The sequence below is a fragment of the Uloborus diversus genome, chromosome 6 (assembly GCF_026930045.1).
Source record: "Uloborus diversus isolate 005 chromosome 6, Udiv.v.3.1, whole genome shotgun sequence".
In the NCBI taxonomy this organism is placed as follows: domain Eukaryota; kingdom Metazoa; phylum Arthropoda; class Arachnida; order Araneae; family Uloboridae; genus Uloborus; species Uloborus diversus.
This window is the reverse complement of record NC_072736.1, coordinates 45,917,475-45,938,276: the sequence shown is the minus strand read 5'-3', so window position 1 is coordinate 45,938,276 and position 20,802 is coordinate 45,917,475. Positions and strand designations below refer to the sequence as shown.

At 31.6% G+C, this 20,802-nt stretch overlaps 1 protein-coding gene across 1 annotated transcript in view; it reads right to left on the bottom strand.

Annotated features, from left to right (window-relative positions):
- Positions 1 to 17,789, bottom strand: part of LOC129224043 (FGGY carbohydrate kinase domain-containing protein-like) — a 50,288-nt gene extending 32,499 nt beyond the window's left edge. The window contains exons 1-7 of the mRNA XM_054858442.1: positions 17,657 to 17,789; positions 16,925 to 17,117; positions 15,724 to 15,835; positions 11,675 to 11,826; positions 8,742 to 8,827; positions 3,212 to 3,339; positions 2,361 to 2,489 (exon numbers count right to left, since the gene is read on the bottom strand). Coding sequence (XP_054714417.1) covers positions 2,361 to 2,489; positions 3,212 to 3,339; positions 8,742 to 8,827; positions 11,675 to 11,826; positions 15,724 to 15,835; positions 16,925 to 17,113 — 796 coding nt within the window. The 5' untranslated portion in view covers positions 17,114 to 17,117; positions 17,657 to 17,789. The remainder of the gene's footprint in view (positions 1 to 2,360; positions 2,490 to 3,211; positions 3,340 to 8,741; positions 8,828 to 11,674; positions 11,827 to 15,723; positions 15,836 to 16,924; positions 17,118 to 17,656) is intronic.
- Between the last annotated feature and the right edge of the window lie 3,013 nt (positions 17,790 to 20,802).

The following is a 20,802-nucleotide window of genomic DNA, read 5'->3' as shown; positions in this document are numbered from 1 at the left end:
TCCCTGCTTCTGAAAACACATTCATTGTCTATTTTAGTAAAAACGAATTACCAAAACATTTTTTTTTTTGGTAATATATGGTACATTAGGGGCCGCTTAATATGATCACGGTTAATGTTATCATTCACTTATTGTTATCAGAATCACGAAGTCCCAGAACATTCGTTTTTTAAAGTGTGTTAAAAAAGTTGGATATAGTAATCAGTGTCTTCGTTTATTGTTATCACTTTTTTTTATAAACTTTCATATTTTCCCCCTTTTTTGTTTCTCAATGAAAAGAAAGACAAAGGCCAACCCGGCCAGCTTCCAGAAATATCAGTAATGCTTCCATTTTTATCAGTAATGCAGAATTTTCTCCCTGCTCAGGTACACTAAAAACTTCACTCTAAACGGTCAAACATTTTAGCCATGTAAAAAAAGTGCAAAAATTTAACTGTCGAGAAAAAAATTGACATTTTAAAACGCTTTGAAATTTTAACCGTGATGAGCCAAAGAAAAGCTGTAGAACAAGTTAATCTTTTCTCAGTCATTACTTTGTAAGTTACTAAAAAATCGTGACGAGATTGAAAACAAAATGAAGTTAAATGAAAAATTTAAACAACAACCAAAACCGTGCTGGAGAAGATTTTCCAGTTGAATCTGCTTTGAAATTATCAGGGATGAGAGTGATCAGAGAGCAAAAAGGAGGAAATCCAAAAAAAATTCGGAAAAGGGATGATATCCAAAACCGCATCAAAATAGAACCTGGAGGCCATGATATTCAAAAATTCAACAAAAAATGGCTAATTTACCAGTTTTAAAGGTAATACGTAATTAATTAAGTATTAGTAATAATTTTGTGCAATTTACTGCATTGTATCTTTTCTTCTAAGAGTATTTATTCCTAAATAAATCTACATTTTAAAACAAAGGCAACAATTTCTACCCCCAAGTCCTTGAACAAAGGGCTGGGGGAGCCAGAGGTCAATCTCGGCTGCATCACAAAATAGTGTCAACATTTCATATTTTTTAGAGAAAAATACATTTTTTCCATTAAAAACACTTGAGTTCATAGTGTTAAACGAGTGAGAACATAAATTTTAAAATTATAGGTCTGTTTGTAAAGTAAAAATTTACAACAGAGAAAAATTTTAAATTTCTTTATGTGGTATTACATACTTTTCATAGTAAGAATTGAAAATAAATAAATATATTTGTATATAAATGATTAGTTATCTTTTTCCTTGCACTGGAACCCAAAATTTGTTTTTAAAAACTTCCTAATATGATTTCGGAATCTAAAGAACAACTTGCAGCTGCCTCAATTAGTCATGAAATCTCAAAACTTTTAATAGGCTGTAAAGCCTAAATCATTTGAGATTCACCATAAATATTTTTTACACTTTCATAAATACACAAAAAAAAAGTAACCATGCCAAGTTTCAATAAATTCGATATTGTGGGTGCTAAACCACATTTTTTGATTGACTTTTGCATTTTTTCTAAAATAAATTAAAGAAACAAAAATATTATTGAAATAATGAATAAAATAAGCAGCTATAAGGTAGTATATAGTAAAAAACCAACCAACATTAAAAATAATTGAAATACTTGCAGGATGCAAAAAGATTGAAATCTCAAACGAGGCATGCAACTTTCGGCGCAGCACGTGTTTGACGTCGTTGGCATGATTCCAAAACATACGTATTTGGTAGATATCGCGGAGGATGAAGATTCGAGGCGGAAAATGGAAAGAATAAGAAATCAAGGGCCGAAAAATTTAAAAAATCGTATTTTTTTCCGATTTTTGAGAAAAAATAAGGCCTGAAAGAGGCAAAAAAAAGAGGAAAAGGAAGACAGGTTTTAAAAGCCAGCAGAAAAAGTTGGAATTCTGGCAAAAGCCGGAAAAATCTCATCCCTGAATTGTGGTTTACGAATGTCAGGGAAAAGAATGGGCGAGTAAAGGGTTTGTTAAAGCAGCAAAAAGCAGATCTTGGCATTAAAAAGGCAAAAAAGACTTGTAGCATCAAACGGATGGTTAAATTGATGGGAAAAAAGAGCTATTCCATTCTGCTTAAAACTGCATTTAGTTGAGTTACTGTAATTATAATTTGCAGTTGTAAGAAAATTCAGTTATTATTATCAAACTGTTTGTCCCAAACTGATCACATTAAGTGACGCCTACTGTATCTGGTTAATTTCTAGTTACCTTTTGAAACTTTTAGGGGTTTACAGACAAAGTTACGTGAAGTATTTCATTCTAACAAAACTGCTTGTGCACACAACATGCAACAAAAGACAAAGCATTTTTTTTTTTGTTGTTTATTGTGTCGAAAAGAAAAGGAAAAAAAATAACACAAGGAAAAAAGATCAAAAACTACCTAATCCACCAGCATGAGCATCAATAATAGAGGCTGAAACTGGAATTCCTGGCAATAGTTTCATTTCTTTGGCAGCTTCAACACTCAGCCCATTTCCACAAGGTTCTCCAGGAATAAGTACATCAGAACCTATTAACATGGAAGAATTATTATGCATATAAAAACAAGAAGCTCCATCCAGAACTAAACCAAGTGCTTGGAACTTATGCATACCAAGATTTGCAATTTGTGCAATTTGACGTTGTTTTTTCTTATTTTACCAATATTGACTTTCCAGTGTTTGACCGATATTCTATTAATCAGCTAAAGCTGCAAACTAGTCCAACATACCTCTTTAAAATTAAAGCTGATTTCTTCATTATTGACTAAGATGCATCAATTTTGCACCTAATTTGTAGAATTTGATAAGTATGCATATTATTGAACACAAAATCCATGATTAGAAGTCAGTTTCCATGACTTTTGGGCATTGTTTAATGAAAATCAAGACTTTTCTTGACAATATCATCTTCTGCTGAAAATCATGACTTTTCCTGACCTTCCATATGCGCGGACACCCTGCATATACATTTTATCATTTAAAAATTGCCGTCCATGTGCCTAAAAGATAAATAGAAATAAAATGTAGCTTTGGGAACTGCTGATGTGATCACTGATATTGTGAAGGAATATTTAAAAGTGAAGAAAACTATGATTTTAGAAAAATTTCCTTACAAAAAAAAGTAAAACTCTTTTTAGGACAGTTTATTCTTTCCTGCATCATCTCAGTTCTTACAAACGAAGAAAGGAAAGGATTTTTTTAATTTTAACGACCTTAACAAAAAATAAAAGTTTAAAAAAAATTTAATTACCAATTTTTTTATAGTTTTCCTCTACCAAATCACTAAGCCCAATCTCATTCCAGAAGTCATCTTGCCAGCCATTATTGGAGCCTTGGCCTGCTTGGTAGGTCCATTTACAAACCAAAGAGCATAACGATCTAAGTGAAATAAAAGTAATATTAAAATCAAGAAAAAAAAAGCGTCAAATTAAATTGTACTATGATTCAAATTATGGTGGAAAGCTATTTATTAAGTTACAAGAGTAATATAATAAACACCATCTTTTAATTAATCAAAATAAATGCAACTAAATCTTTCACAGTTTAAAAAAGGTAGATGTAGTTTTTCAACTCATAACAATAATTAAAAAAGAAAATAAAACAGAAAAAAAGAGCACCCCAAACCCATTTTTCTTGCCAATTCCCTTGCTTGCAAAGTACCACATGTGAGCAATATTAACTTCTTACAATAAAACATGTCACATGTGATTACATTTGTTTACGAACAAACTGGGATGGAATTCTGTTTGGGTAGTTAGTGATTTACCAGCAACAATCTTGTGAAGAAAAATCAAAAACACTCTCAATATATATATATAAATTATATATATAAATTATATATATAAATATAAATATAAATATATATATAAATATATATATAAATATAAATATATATATATATATATAAATATAAATATATATATATATAAATATATATATAAATATATATATATAAATATATATATAAATATATATATAAATATATATATAAATATATATATAAATATATATAGATATAGATATATAGATATAAATAAATAAATAAATAAATAAATAAATAAATATATATATATATATATATATATATATATATATATATATATATACAGGGTTGCCACGGAAGTCCAAGAATGAAATTCCCTGACATTTCCAGGTTTTCCAGGTGGTTTTGAGAAAAATTCCAGGTTATCGATCTCCACCTTCATTTTGCAACATTAATATATACATCTCAAATTTTGATAAAACTTACCTCATTTTCAAACTTTACAAACAATAGTTACCAAATTTAATTTACTCAAGCTGAAATAATCAAAAATATGTACTAAGGGTCAGGGGCGTAGCTAAGGGGGGGGGGGGGGTTTGGGGACAACCCCCCCCCGAAAAGTTAGTCTCAAAAAAAAAAGAAGAGAAAAACAAGAGAGAAGAGAAAGAAAAGAAAAGGAAGAAAAGGAAAAAATTCCAAGCGATTATACATACATATATATATATATATATTTATATATATATATATATATATATATATATATATATAAAAGAAGTAACCCCCCCCCCCCCGAAAGTCGGGTCTAGCTACGCCACTGCTAAGGGTGGTTCAATTTTTTTTTTTCTTTCTCTCAGCTCGAGTCCAAGTCACCCCTTATTTTTTTTAGACTTACTAATAGTATTATGCTGTAAAAGTTTTAGCTTCTTACTCAAATTTTAAGAGGGTGCTCAATGACCCCTTGATTTAACATTAGCTCTAGCATAGAAAAAGTCACAAATTTAGAAACATTTAATTTCCCCAGCTGTTTTTTTTATGTAAGTAATTATTTTATTGCAATGAATATGCATACAACTCGTGTAGATTATAGTATGTAACATTGTTTTTTCAGTTCAATGTATTTTTTTAACCCCTTCCTCATACTTATGAAGTTTTGAGGGAGGGGGACGAGCACCCTCTTTCAGTTGGAACAGGAAGTTAAAATTCTTCCAGTATTTTACTATCCACAAGTCTAAAAACATTGAGTGGTGTCCTGTTTTCTAGGAGAAACCTCTTTTTTAAAGTGTATTTTTGAACTACCCTAATGTACTGACACAAGTGAAGCAAATCACTGTAATAAACAATTAATGTAAATGTAGCATATCTTATTTTCAATAGCGAGGAGCCACTGCCTTACATCAAGTGAAAGAACTGCAAAATTAACAATTGTGACATCTTTATCACAAAAATAAAGTTAATTGCTAAAATAATCTGAACTAAAAACTTATGAAACCTAAACTTTTTCAATTATTGCCTTCTACCCCTCCAATCCATTGAACTCAAAGCGCTTTTAGACTTTGGCCTGTAAAAAAATCATGCATCTTTTAGCTTCACATATTTCCCCTGTTTGTTGCTCATAAAACAGGGATGCTCCCCCCCAAGTTCAATGGCACAACCCCCCCCCCCCCCCCCCCAATATTTCTGAACGCCTTAGCGGTTTTATTTTTAACCCTCTTTTTTATTTGTTTACCTATTTATTTATTTTTAATTATTATTGTTTTGAAAGAAAAGTGTGTTCGCTCCCCAATAAAATACACACAGAGATGAAAATAATAAAGTAAAAGAATATGAGTAAATAATTAGAATAAAAATAAAGTAAAATAAGTAATTAAAAAATCCCCCCCAAAAATTTTGATGGCGCAACTTGCGCCATAATCACTCCTGTGGGCACCCTGTCATAAAGTTAAATTTTGAGCATTGATCAGAAACTTTTCTGATGCGCAGGTTTTTTTTTTTTTTTTTTTAATCGGATTACTTTTATTTTGAAAGAAAGAAGCGCATTGGAAGTCTTTAAAGATCACTACCAAAATACTAAAAGATTAGCGATACTTCTGTAAAAAAGAAACTTTCTAAGTTTAAAATTTTCCAATGAACTAAATTTACAAAACAAAATTGTTTAGAATAATACGATTTCATTAATTAATTTAAAGAAATAATATAAAATATGAAAAGATTATAGCAGCTCATTAAAAACTTCAGTCCACTCGCAGACAAAACAATGTGCTGTGCATCATAACAACTTCAGAACTGCTGACGTAAACAAGCAGCGTTTAAACAGAGCCTGCTCAAACGAGGAAGAAAAGTACCTTCTGCGCATGTCCACCGCAGACTGCTATGGCGCACGCACCAATGGCAGAGAGTTGATAAAAAGAACTGCAGGGGGAAGAAGAAAGAGGGGAATGACAAAACGAGAAATGGGAAGGGAATGGCTGGGAAGGGAATGGCGGAAGGGAATGGCGGCGAAAAAAACAAGGCTGAAAGTTTTTTTTTTTTTTGACGTCATAGACCGCGGGCAGCGCTAAAAACGATCGGAAATATGCAATTTTTCATTTTCCCTGACATTTCCCTGATTTTCGGCCATTTTCATTTTCCCTGACAATTCCAGGTTTTCCCGGTGCGTGGCAACCCTGTATATATATATATATATATATATATATATATATATATATGTATATATGTATCTCATATACATATATACATATATATATATATATATATATATATATATATGTATCTCATATACATTTGAACTAAAAGCAGCCCTTTATGGGAAAAACCAGTGATAAAAGTTCAGCAAGCGACACTAAAAATTATGCTTTCTGCTGATTATATTAGAATAATATATTGAATGACTATAACTTTAAAAAAAAAAAAATCTGATGTAATCGCACACTACCTTCTATTAAATAACTAGCTGCAAGCGACTAGATGCAAAGTTCCAAGTTTGCAGTCTTAGGCGGCAGCTAAAATTTGCAGGTTGTATCAATATAAATTTGATAAAACATCTCTTACTATCTGACTATGTATATTGCATCAAAATTTACGATCTATACAGAACTTGATCTCTAAATTATTATATCTAGACATATTTACTTATCTATTTTTACTTATACCTACCCCCTATTTTTACTTATACCCTTCCCTGCCCAACCCTTAATTTTATTCCCTAACAAAAACAAAAATCATAAAAATGTCAAACAATCGTAAAAAATACAAAAATTGCCTCCTCTTCGATTTTTTCTCATCACATTTAAAATTAAATTTCCTACACTTGAGTCAAAAGATATTTTTCAGGCACGATTGGTTATGTTCTGTGGGTAGAAAGTACTAAAATCCACATAAAACATTAAATAACTTTTTTCTAATTAAGTTTATCAAAAATCAAGCTTCAAACTGCCCTATGTCGGCAAAATAACCCCAGTATAGGAAGAAAAAGCAATTGCATAAACCCGTAGAGATTAGGGGCCATTCATTAATTATGTAAGGGTCCCGAAGGGAAGGGGGGTTGGAAAAATCTCTACATACCCTTACTTTGGGGGAGGGAGGGTTCAAACCCATTCTTAGGAAATATTTTCCAGGTCAATATTTTACATTTGAAATCGCGCGGTTGAGTGGTTAGACAGGGATTATATTTCATTTGCGTCTGGATATAATAAAAGAGTCACACTATGTATGGCATGTTTTATTTTTAATTAGTATTGCATGATATACAAAAAAATGTGAAAAACATTCAGTCTAGATTCCAACTTTTTAGTAAATATTTCTTCAAACAAAAAGGTTTAATTTAAAAATAGTGAATTTAATTTTGATTCCAGTAATGTTAGATTTGTTATTTTATTATTTTGAAAAACGAAATGGAGTCTTACATAAGAATGGGAGGGGGGGCGGTCAAAATTTGGCAAAATCATCCTTACATAATTAATGATGGCCCCTTAGCGGTTGCACATCTGCAGTCAACAACAAATATGATGAATATTTTCTCTCACTTGTCTGATCCCAGGCTGTCAAAATGAATAGTTTTTACCTGCACAAAAATTTTAAGCTTTGAAAAACATTATCCTTTCTGTGTTCCATATATCTTCAAAAATCGACAACAGTAGATATTCTTAAGGACAATTATTTGTTTGTTATAGTACTATTCATAATTCATGTTTCAGCATAGCAACTTTTTATTGTTTAGATCTGGCAACAGTAATGGATTCATTTCATTGTCTTTGCTATCTTTCATTTTCCATGTGATCTTATCATTATTGCGGTTCGTAGTTTAGCAAAGTTGATTCATTCTTAGTTGAAAAATGTCTAAAGAGTCAGCCACATTGCTGAATTTAAATTCAAAGCTACAAAGAAAGCTGAAGAAGTCGGTAATAGAGAAGCTGCATAGTTATTTGGCATGGATAAATCCAACGTTTGCCTACGGCAAAAGAAGGAAAAGAAGCTTTCCAGCAGCAAAAGAGAAAAGAGGTCTTTCCGTCATGGAAAAGAGTTAAAGCCAGAACTAGATGCATTGTTTATGTGCATTTTAAAAGAATGATAGATGGTCAGAATTTGTATTAGAGCAAAAGTCATGGAACAGGAGATGAATATTGAAAACTTTCAAGGCAGTCAAGCTACTGATTTATGAAAGAAAAGTTGGTCACTCAGAAATCACACCACAGTCTGGCAAAAGCTACCCGATTATTTGAAAGATAAGTTGGAAAGTCTTGAGAAGTTTTCTAAGAAGTCGATCTGGGAGAATAATTTTGCTGATGGTGATATTAACAATATGGAAGAAGTGCCATTCTGTGTTGATTGCTTCCCGCTCCGAGCCATCGATAGTGTAACAAAGAATGCACTTTCTATCCTTACTACAGGAATGAAAAGGCTTCATTCCCTGTTATCGTAGTGTTTGCTGAAAATGGCTGCAAGCTGCTGCCAATGACATAGATATATGATTACAAAAAAAAAAAATTAAACAACAAGTAATAAAATTACAATAACTAACCTCTGACAGCTGCCAGTTGATTTCCAAGTAAGAAAATCGGGAAGGTCAAAAAAATATCCCGATTTTGCCCATTGATCTTCCAAATGCTAAAAAGTAATTCAATGAGTTAAAGCTGAATTTCAATATTTATTTATGCAATGTTATATTTATGCAATACTATCTCAATATTTTCCATTTTAAAATGGCAACAATTATAATATCTAAAAACATATCAATGTGTTATGTCATTTTAATTACAAATTTAAATTATCTAATTTGTTTATTTGCATAACAATCATTACACACTAAACATTTTCAACAAAAAAAGTTAACTCTACTTCCCTGAGCATGTAAAGGGCAGTAACTGAACATTTTTCTTTCTTTTTTGCATTTTTGTTATCAATTGCACGTGATCTTCAATGTACAAGCTTACTTCTTTGGTTCCCGCAGAAAAAGAAGAATGAAAAAACCTAATTCCAACATTCGTACAGCTAGGATTGAATCCAAAATGCATTTCTTCAACTATCTTGAAAATTCATTTCTGAAGATAATGTTGTTTACCTGCCCATAGCAGTCTAAAAAGTGATTGTATTTTATTTGTATAAAAGGAAAATTCTGCCACTTTGCTTCAAATGCTTGTAGTAATTTAAAAAAGCTAAAATTAACCAGCATTTTAAGGGGAAAACAGCCAAAGGTCATTAAAAGAATAATTCAGAAGTTGGAAATAAAATTAAAAAAGGATTTTAAACTGAGCAACATAAATAATTAAAATAGAGAAAATAAACTTAAAAAAAACAATAAGAATCAAATTAATCTAAGAAAAAATTACTTCACTCAACAAATCAGTGAAAGTATATTCAATTAGTTTTAATCAAATCTGAGGAGGAAAACAGTTTAAGAGTACAGTACTAACCGTGTTACAGACAGGTTTGTTCATGTGGCATTTTCAACAGATAAGTAACAGAGTTGGTGTGCAGAGTTTTGCTTTTTTTTCCTACCAAGTTTAGTCATATCAGTCTAATTTCTTTTTACTTAGAATGGAATCAAGAAGAGCTTACATTTTTTATCTAACCATAGTTGCCCTTTATCTCCCAGAGCCTACAATGTTTGTTATATCATAACCAGAGCCCCCCCCCCCCCCCCAGAGCAATGGTGCACTCCACTCCCAAAATACCTCAAAGAAACCCCCACAAATAAAAAAAATACCCCCTCCATTAAAAGTTTCAATTGTGCAGCCTGTGCCACGAATGCCCCCACCCCCACCTACCCTGGTGGTGCTCACTATCTCTCTGGTGAAAAAGCACTATATTGATGTTTGATCATTGCAACACTTAATTGAATACAGGGTTGGCAAGTTTCTGCCGAGGTGGTTAAAACCGCTGGTAGAAACCGGTTAAAACTGGCATGGCAAAAACCCCTTTCTGCCACCTTTGTGGCAGAAACTGGCAAAAACTCAAAAAATGACATAAAAGAAATCTTTGATACTTAATAGAAATTTAGCATGGTAAAATAATGAAATATTAGTCAAACCACAATTTAATTACAATATCATTAAAAATTAAACATTATGTTTTTTGCACTCTGCAGCTGTCTCTTAGAAAAGTTGGATTAAAAATATAAATTATTTCTTAATTTAATATGAACAAAATACTCTCACAACAGAAGAATTAGATGGCAATGCCATCCAGGATCGAGCAAAGATTCATGAAACGTTCATCAATTGTATATATTTTTTAAACTGGTTCACTATGTAGTAACTTTGGTGGTTTTAACACTGGACTAGAAAAATAAGTTTTGGGAAATAGGGTCAATTTGCTTTGTAAAGCTGTGGTATAACATATAAAATCGAGGTTACTATCGGCAATTAAAATTCTGGCATTTTCTTTTTGAGCACATAATTTTAATCCCAAGCATTTTAGATGACATGTATAAGCTAGCAAATGATTACCAATAACTGCCTGTTTAAATCTGTATTGTCACTTCTTTTTCTTAAGTGCCCTTAGGATGATCGTCCTTTAGATTAATCCAAATGTTACGAGCATCTACAGTTAAACAGTTCTTTTTCTGATCAAAACTAAATCAAAGGCAATGAGTTTTATTTTTTACAATGATAAAATGGAATTACATTTTTTAGTTTATTTAAACAAATATCATTTTGCAATTACTTGAATTAATAAAGAAGCTTTTTAATTTTTGCCAGTTTCTGCCAGTTTTTACGGGTTATAACCAGTTTCTGCCACCGGCAGGGCAGAAACCAGTTTCTGCCGGCAGAAAGCTAAACCTGATTGAATAGCAACAAAATTCCCCAAGGTTGCCTAGAGCTGAGGATTAAAAGAACAGAAGAAATGAAACACAATAGTTCTATTCAGAGACATTTTTACAAATCTACTAGCATATTTCATGCTTTGCATTTTGTTAAATTTGAATGTCTTGTTATCTTTGTAAAAAGAAAAAACTGTTAAATATTCAAAATGTTTAAAATAAAAGAAAAAAAATCTCTTCTTTCGCTGCCAACTTTAAGTTCATCCATAGAGAAATAGTTTTTTTTTAAATAAAATTGGTCACTGTATGGTCTTTATCTGTTTTTGGATTTGCACTCCTCTAAGATAAATTTTAATCCCTTAAAAAATGTCAGGAGTCTTTCTATGCCTTGAAAAAAATCCAGGTAATATCTCCAGTTGAGTGGTAAATGGACTGCTACTGTTACAAACTGTACAAGGGTATCCAAATATTTATAGAACATTTTGGGGTAAATACTAAATTTATTACATATAAATAAGGTTTTCCTTAGGATATGAAAATAATAAAGTGCTATCAAAGTTTCAGGCTACTTTCTGACTTATAGCCAGAACAATACATAGAGAACTAAAATATATTAAACTACTTAATGTTAAACATGCTGACCATGAATATATGCTATATCTTTATAGTAAGACAAAGGTTATAACACAAACCTTTTTTAACCATAACAACTTGGGTGGCTGCATTTCTGGAGATATTATCCCACCAACATACTTTAACACTTTATGCTGCTTACTGTTGATAAAATTGGCTTCTGCAACAGCTCTATGATCCATCCATAATACAATATTTTGTTCAGGATTGCCTGTAAAATAATTCAACATGCATAAAGAAAAATTTCATTAGTTAAATGTATACAGTGGAGGGTCAAAAATCCAGAACTTGGGAGAAGTAGTTGTGAGGATTATAGGATTTTGCTGATTTCAGGCAACAAAAAAGTAACTGTAAGCTGTATCTTAAAATTTGAAGATTGAAAAAATAAATAAATAAATAAAACAATAAAAACTGAAACATGCATGAATAGTTTAGATTGTGTATTATTCACAAAAAGAACAGTGGTTCCCTATCATTTTCAAAGAAATAGACTCTTATTCATTAATTAAAATTAATATGGGCACAGAATAGGTAAATTTAATTTTAGATCTATGATCTATTTTTAACAAAACTACGTGAAAAATGTCAATAATGTGATAAAACTTGATTTTTAAGAAACAATAATCAAAAAGTACCAAAACTTTTGCCTCACAAAGGTCTTTGTACACTTTAAAAAAAAACTACATATTTGTAAATAATCTTTAACTTTTTGATAAGTTAAAATTTAATGGAAAATCCATCAACATCCACATCAGCTTTTAAATATCTGGAAATAGATTTTATTTTTTTTTTTTTTTTTTTTTTGCAATTTCTGAGTGAGTTTTCAATCACAGTACGAGCATTACTGGTTTCAAGTTAACTTTTTCTTTCCATATCGTATTTTCGTAATCTAACCTCCAGCTCTCTACAAATATGTTCTTTTGGGTTTAACTCTGGCTCTTGAGGAGATATTTTCAAAACTTGTGGACAATTTTACAGGCACCAGACAAACTTTGAAAGCCATGGGCTTCTTATCGTTATCGTGATAAAAACAAAGTTGTTTCGAATAACAAAATTTTGGGCTAATAGTTTAAAATTGGCCTAAGATTTAAACAGGGTGTCTCCTCAAAAAAAAACTTCCCTAACTTTTCCAGGTTTTCCATACCCCAAACAAAATTTTTCCAGGTACTTTTTTAAAAGTTAATTTAGCTACTTTTGCTATTTTTCAACGGCTGGCTGTGTTTTATGTGACATTTTATACACGTCACCTTTATATCATTGTTTAATGTAAATTTCAAACTATTACATCCATCCATCCCTAAAACAGAATTTGCTTTTTTTTTTGGGAAAATTTTAAGTTTCTGTTTTTTGGGAAACTTTGAAAACTTTTAAGAAATAGCTTCATTAAATTGTTAAGCATCAAATACATCTCTTTACACAGGAAAGGGGCCATTGGTTTACCAGCCTGTAATTTTATTTAAAAACCTTGCAACTCTTATGCCACCCGAATAAAGAAATCCAAATGTGCTTCCAAAAGTTCACTGCACTTTAACATTAAAGAACACTGAAAACTGGGAAATTTGGTTAGTAGCCAGTGGCTGACAGACTCAGTTTTATTAGTGGCCACTTTTTAAAGTTAGTAGCCACTTTTTAAAACTGCAAATATGTTTCAAATTTTTATTAATAATGAAAAAAGTATCATCAGAATATCCCTCACATGCAAGAAAGCTGACAAGACCAAAAAGCATAAAATTTTATAGAGACAAAAAATAAATAAATAAACCTTTTAGTATGGGGCGAAACGAGGAAAAAGTACGGTTTTAGAGCATTAGTAAATCATTTTGCAAACCATAGGGACCTTTATGACGTTTTCCCTGTTATAAGCAACATCTCAACAACTTATTACACTGGACTAGTGATGTGGATAGAGGGTAAATACCCAGGAGGTAGGTAAATATTTTTTGGGTATTTACCCAAGGCCTGGGTAAATACCCAAAAACAGGGTATTTTACAAAAAAAAGCAAAAAGTGAATGGAAGGAAAAAAAATTTTTATATCTAAATATGAAATAATTGGTAAAACTGATACATACATATGTATTACACAGTTTATAACATTTTTTATTGAAAGACTTGCTAAGTTGTTTCACACAATAATTCTTTAAATATGTGATCAAAATATAATTTTTGGGGAAAAATTTATTGTTTTGTATATGGTTGGTTTTTATATACATAGTGGAATACATACAGAAAAGTATTTTAGTCAAATATAAATTTTTGAAATAAATACCTGGGTAAATACCCCTAAAAATAAATACCCGGGTATTTTACATCACTACACTGGACTGTTATTCATTAGACAAGAATTATTTATTAAGGTGAGTTCGGGTAAGTGCACCCCCAGAGAATTTTGGATTGCTAACCTAGAGACTTCTGCCATACATTGAATATGTTAGGAGAATGTCCAGTGATAATTCCTACAAGAAGAGATTGGCACTGGCTTGCACAATGAACCGCAATGAGTGATAACTTACATGTCTTGCACATAACTCTAATGTGAAGATTGAGAAGGTAAAGAGTTTCATGTATTTTGCTGTCATATCAAACAACTGAAGTCAGCAAGTGTAAGTTGTATTTTTTAGGAACAAGTAACTACTAACATACATGGCGTGTTTTAATCAATTACTGTAACCAGACTTTGTTTATAAGAGGGGTCGCACTTCCCCTTTCCTTAAAGTAAGACGGGGTAAGTGCATTCCATATTGTGGGGTAAGTGCATTCCATATTGTGGGGCAAGTGCGATCCATGTAGTTCGTTTTTAATTCCTATTTCCAGTTCACTCTTCATTTAGCTTTTTCAATAACTTTTACTAAATTCCAATTGTGCATTCAAGTTCAAAAATGCTGAGAACCTATGCTCGAAGGAATGGATCAAGAGAAATTGTATTTGAAAGATAACCTCTAAGCAACTTTAGTCTTTGTAAAAACTGAAAAATGGGGTGTCACTTAGATAGTTTCAACACAGCAGTTAGGTAATTTGGCATTCCAAAATGAACTTTCGTAGACCATTTAAAAATTAGGCGACGTTGGTAAAGATAATGTGATTCTTCAGTTGGTAGAATGAACACAAAGTTTGGATGAAAGCAATGATTATATGACATAAATAAGTTTAAAAGCATGTAGCTCAGTAGACAAACTGGGGGTTGGCAGGTGTGGCTCTCACCAGGGACACAGCAGCCAGAGGGGGCAGAGTTTTGACTGATTAAAATTTTTTTTAAGAATTTTTTTTAATTATAGAATTTGAAAAAATGCTTGAAAAATTTTTTTAAAAAACTCTCAAGAAAAAGAGCTAGAGCAGGTATGCATAATCTACTGAAAAGGAACATTGGGCATCATTGAAAACAATTCTAAAAGAGAAAATAAGAAAAAAAATTACAATGCTGCCTCCTATTTGTCGAATCAATTAATCAAAATGATCCAAAAAATTCTTCTGGAGAAGTCACAGTGACCTCCGATGACTTCACACTTTCCAATTTCTTTAGTTTGCCTTCCGCGCTAGACCCCTAGTTACGATACCGATGTGACCTTAAGAAAGTTAAAAGCATTCATGTAGCTACTTCTTTTTTTAAAAAATAAATATAGTGTCTGCATCTTACATAATTGTTTCAGGTTGGTTCCTTATTTCATTTGTTTTTCTCGTTTAAATTAGCTAAAAATCACATTTATATAAAAAATTATACATATATGCTTCTAACAAAAAATATACTTTACAATTCATTAATACAGTGCAACATTCATGCTCAATTCAATGTAAATGCGTGATGAAAATGGCCAAGGGTGGCACTTATCCCGCCATGTGGAGCAAGTGCGACAATTAGATGAAGTGCCTCAAAAGAGATCTTACTTAAATGCTTCTACTTGTGGTGTAATTGCCATAATATATGCTTGAAAACCTTAAGAAAGAACCTGAAAATGAACCTTAAAAATTTGGTAAATGTACAAGATTTTTAAACAGAGCACCATCCTTCAGAAACTGATCTTTGAAAATTAGGGTACACACTTGCCCAAAACTCACCTAATTAGCACCAGTGCTTTAAGCGACCATAAAAGTAAAAAGAGAATTTTGTAATACCTGATTCACTAACACTTAGAGGCTTCAATTCTTTATCAATTGCAACAAGAGAGCATGTTGCATCAAAACCTATACCATGTATCATAGATGGATCGCAATTTTTTGTGATTTCCTAAAAAAGACAAAACATTTAGATAGAGGCTTAGTCTGAAAATAATTTCTCACCTTTATTAGCTACTAATAGAGCGCAAAATCTGCTGAGGGGAGAATGATTCTGGGTTGATTCTGTCAAGTTCAGATTCCAGGTCCGGACTAAGCTGCCAGGATTAGGGGGAAAATCCTGAACTATCTAACTCTTCTCCCATGTGTTTGACTTGCAATAAACACATTGTAAATGTATAAAAAAAATAATGGTCATTCAATCTTTTAAATCATTCAATCTTTTAAAAAGATACAAGAAACTTTTGCCTAAAGTTGATACATAATAATAAAAAAAAAAATACATATATCTTTAGAAACAAATCCTTTTCTTAAAGTCAAAACCCAAGCAAACTTGATTTTTTTGATTATGTTTTTACAAATTCTTCAATTACTCAAAACTAAGTTTCTACACAGTCACTATCATTCTAACCACTACATTTTTAGGACTATCCTGCAGATGTATTGTGAATTTAATGGGTTTTTCTTTTCTTGAAATGTATTTGATTTGTTGCAAATGACACTTGGATTTTCCATTTTTATATCTAGAGAGTACAGACGTCATTGTTTCTAACACTAATGGCAAAATGTTAGCCAATTACATAGTCCCAAATAAGAAAAAACAAATTTTGGAAAAAATTTCAACCATCATTTTTTCAATTTGCACTTAAGCACTATTAAAATAAAATTTGGAATGAATGTGACCAAGTAAGCAATTTGGAACTGCGATATTTTATCCTTTGCACTGATATGGTATTTCTCATCATTCAATACATTTTGAAAACGGTCACTTGAAATCACCTGGTCACCACATAAATACAAGAAACTGACTATATAAAAATGTTCAGTTTATAGTTTTCATATTAAGAGTACAATTAAGAAACTATTAAAAATAAAGTTGTATGGAAGACCAAACCAAAAATAAAACGTTTAAACAGTTTTGAATGATATACATTAGGTATTATTCAATTTAAGAAAAAAAAATACAAAAGCATAATTATTTCCTCCTTGAAAAACATTAAATAATATACTAAAAAGTTTTAGATAGTATTTAAAAGAATACCTTGACAACAGCAACACACAAGGTCCATATATTATCTGAAGACTGTTCATACACATCTTTTGTTGGATTCCAAGTTTTAATAGATAATGAAGCTGTTTTTTCTACAACACCATTGCATCTGACTAAGCCACCTCTAACACTTTGAGTGCCAACATCTATTCCAATGTAATAACCATCTTTTGGTTTCATTTTCCTGCGAACATGTAAAACATGAACATTAAAATAACCGAAAAAAAATATGAATTACCTATAACTAGAAAAAAAAGGAGAGGGGTTGGATTTTGAATAAAATGCCACTGATTAGGGCCGCCAAGAGCTTAACCAGCCTTGAAATAAAACAGTCACGAAAAAAAACTCCAGATTTTCCGAAAATACCATGAAATTAAAATGAAAAAATGTTCTTAAAAATGAGGATATTTCAATACCTAAGATTTCAGCACGGTAGTCAAATTTTGGGCATTATTTTATCTATTTGTGATTATGACCGGAAAAGTCATAAACTGGCCAGTGTCCAGTTTACGGTGTCTAAATTATTCTAAACAGTTGAAAAATCTTCCAAGAGTTTCAGCTATTGAAATCTTCTACCCTGTTTTAAGTGCTTGCCTAATAAAATCACAGCATTTTAATGCTCATAATAAAAAAAAATAAAATTATCCACTGCATCTGACATATATGAGCATCATTTAATTACTTACAGGAACAAAAAATCTGATAATCAAGTATTATCTTTACCAAGATTTAAACTATGAAAAAGTAACGTCCAATATTCAGCGTCGGCGTTTCTTCTTTGATCCATTCCTCTATATCAAAAGTTATCAAAAATGTAGATTGCGCTCGGTCAACAACTTGGCCCCCTTGGCCCAAGTAAACAATTCTGTCATTGGTTTAAAGCGATGACACCTGTTGCCAAATCAGAAAATTGTTAAATGCTCTCTCACTCCATTATGGCTTGCTCGTTTACTAGAGTCCCTACATGAAAACAGGGATTTTAATAGTGGAAATAAAATCATTTTTTCATGTCTCCCCACAAACTTAAAGAGGATTTCACATCCCTGGAGAGACTCGGACGACGCACAGTGGAGTATTTGACTGAAAATCCTGGCCAAAAGTCCAAAATTAAAAATTTACCCGATTTTTATGAAAATTTATTCCATGATAGTTGACTAACTGGTGCATCGAACGGTACCTGTTTTGGAAACTTGAGTCACATACAATTGCTCATAGTCTCTGTGAAAGATGAGATTTCTATAAGAATTTTCGCTTTTTTGTTACGTTTCAGCTTAATTATTACGTTTCAATGTAGATTTTTTTGTGGCTTTCTAAATGAATGGAATTGAACCAAACCAATTTTACGGTATAAAGAAATGTCAGGGCTTAATGCTAATTATAAATCAAAGTAAATATTTTTATTTTCTTTTAGTGAAAAAAATAAAGAAAACTTGGTACGTGAGATTTTTAAAGGCTTTTCGCCTTAATTTATAACTAGAGAAAGCTTTTTAAATGGGTGTCGGGCTCGGTCGGGCTGTTTTGAAAGTTGCATCGTATTTGGCAAAGTCTCTAGTGCTAATTTCAGCAAAAAAATCTTCCGCCTACAACTGCCCTTTTTTTTAATGATTTTTTTTAAAAAAAGTGCATAATCCGATCTTTTTGTGACAAGTCATGATTTTAAACTGAATTTACCTACAAAGATTTAATAAATTTGCAAAAAAGTTATCATAAGTACTACTGAATGAAAAGATCGACATATTTGAGCGCTCAAACAACAATAAAATTTCAGACACGAGTTTCATGGTTATGAGAAACCGCTTCATCAATGTGTAAAGATGTAAGTTATGGAATGAGAATCATCCAATTAATTTCGAAAACGCTTACCTTTATGCATCGCTAAAGAGATTCACTGCACCCCTAAAACACGTGTTTGCGTTCAGTTATGTTAATTTTCTCATGTACGTTAATGAGTTAATAAATTAAATTATTTTGTGATCTCGCTAAAAAAATTTGCTCTTCCTTAAAATTGAGATAGATTTTAGATAAAATAAATAAATATTTATATTTTTTCAGATCATTGCTGCAAATAATGTGCCGGGGGAGGGGGTCTTTCCCCCTTATACGTAGCAAAAGGGGGGAAATACCCCCCCCCCCACACACACACTTGCTAGCGTTAGGGTACAATTGTAATTGTCTCCTAACGTTCCTACGCTAGCGAGCTATCCATATTTAAGACATTTTACCTACTCATTGTGAAATTAAAGTTACATAAAATTTTAGTTCCAAATTTGTTCGTACAATTTTTAGCGGGACACATCACACGATGTAAAACTAAGGATCGACCCAAGGTACGAGTACAATATATACAATTCAAAAACAAAGAGCTTTTGAATATCCATTTTCGAGTGTTTTTACATTTATAATATCCTAGTTCATTTATTTATTTATTTATTTATTCAATAGAAAAAAGGTTCTTTGTAACCCCGAAACCCTTGTCTTTAATTCTTTTTGTGCATGATTAACTCAGGGTTTTAATAATTGAAACCAAACGAAAAGAATAAAATTGATTATTTTTTTGGTTTCAAATTAGTGTTTTGTACAGAATACTAGGATTTTTTAACCGCTTTTTGCTCTTTTCCCCCCTCGAACAGTGCACTTAATTACATATCTTCAAAGGAAAACAGCAATTCGCATCGAACATGTTTACTTTCAACTTGTTTAAGCATTATTGGCAAAGAGCCAACCGCGGCATTCATTTCGGATCGAGTGAAAATTATTGAAAATTTTTGTTTCAACTCATTGAAAAAAAATTCATTATAAATCAGTGAAAGAACATAACTTCACCGTTTTCGCTGTAAATGAAGGTAAGGTGTTTATATTATTTCCTTAAAAAGTTTCAGAACCATAACATTATTAGAATATTGGATGCAAGAATTTTAGTTTACATGGATTGAATAATTGGAAAAAGTCGAAAAAGTGACCTTCCTTTGTAAATTCTTAGAAATTCGGTTAATTACGTTAGAACTTCAAACAAACCATAATCTTGAAGAAAATTATTTTTCCTATCTAGTGATGCATTGGGTTTTTTTCTACGTTTACTAGGATCGTTTTAACGGTCGTAAACATGCAAAAGTCTAAACCGTGGATAAAATATTAAATATTTCATTTTCTAATTCAAATTTTAAAAATCGAGTTTCAAATTGTAACATTAGACATTTCAGATAACTTGTATACCAAGTTTCATGTCTATAAGTGGGATAGCTTCGCCATACAGCGCACAAACGCACACAAGGATGTCGTCTTCAGAAGGGTGAAAATTTCAAACTAGTTTTGGCCAGGATTTTCAGTCAAATACTCCACTGTGCGACGCAGGTAGAAATCGTGATCACTTGGGTCATGGAGACTCAAGTTTGAATGAAAAGATGTGTAAAATTTGTATAAACTTTTGATAGATGAATCATATCACTTTTACACGCAAAGACACCCGGTTACCACATCTAGAGACTGCAGTTTCGTTCTTGTTAGAACTCATCAGTCTAGATTAGTGAATAACCGAGCTGGAGACAGATGTCATTTCATTTTGAAGCTCAACAGACAGGTAGATTTTCACATTTTTGGCTGTATATTAAGAGTTGTTTTCAGTATTTTGAAACTAACTTCAGCTTCAATTGTTCAGAAGGTAGGGTTACGAAAAACCCAGGAAGAAAAACTGACGCAAGGAGAAAAATCCGAGAATTTTAGGAAAATTAGAGGTTTTGAAGGGGAAAAAAGCAACTACATATAGCTTTAAGCATGAAGATATTGCTTTACCACAGAAGAAAAATATTTTACACAAAAGATTTTACTTAATGTAAAGTGCTAAGCCTTTTATCGACAATCCCTTGACTCAA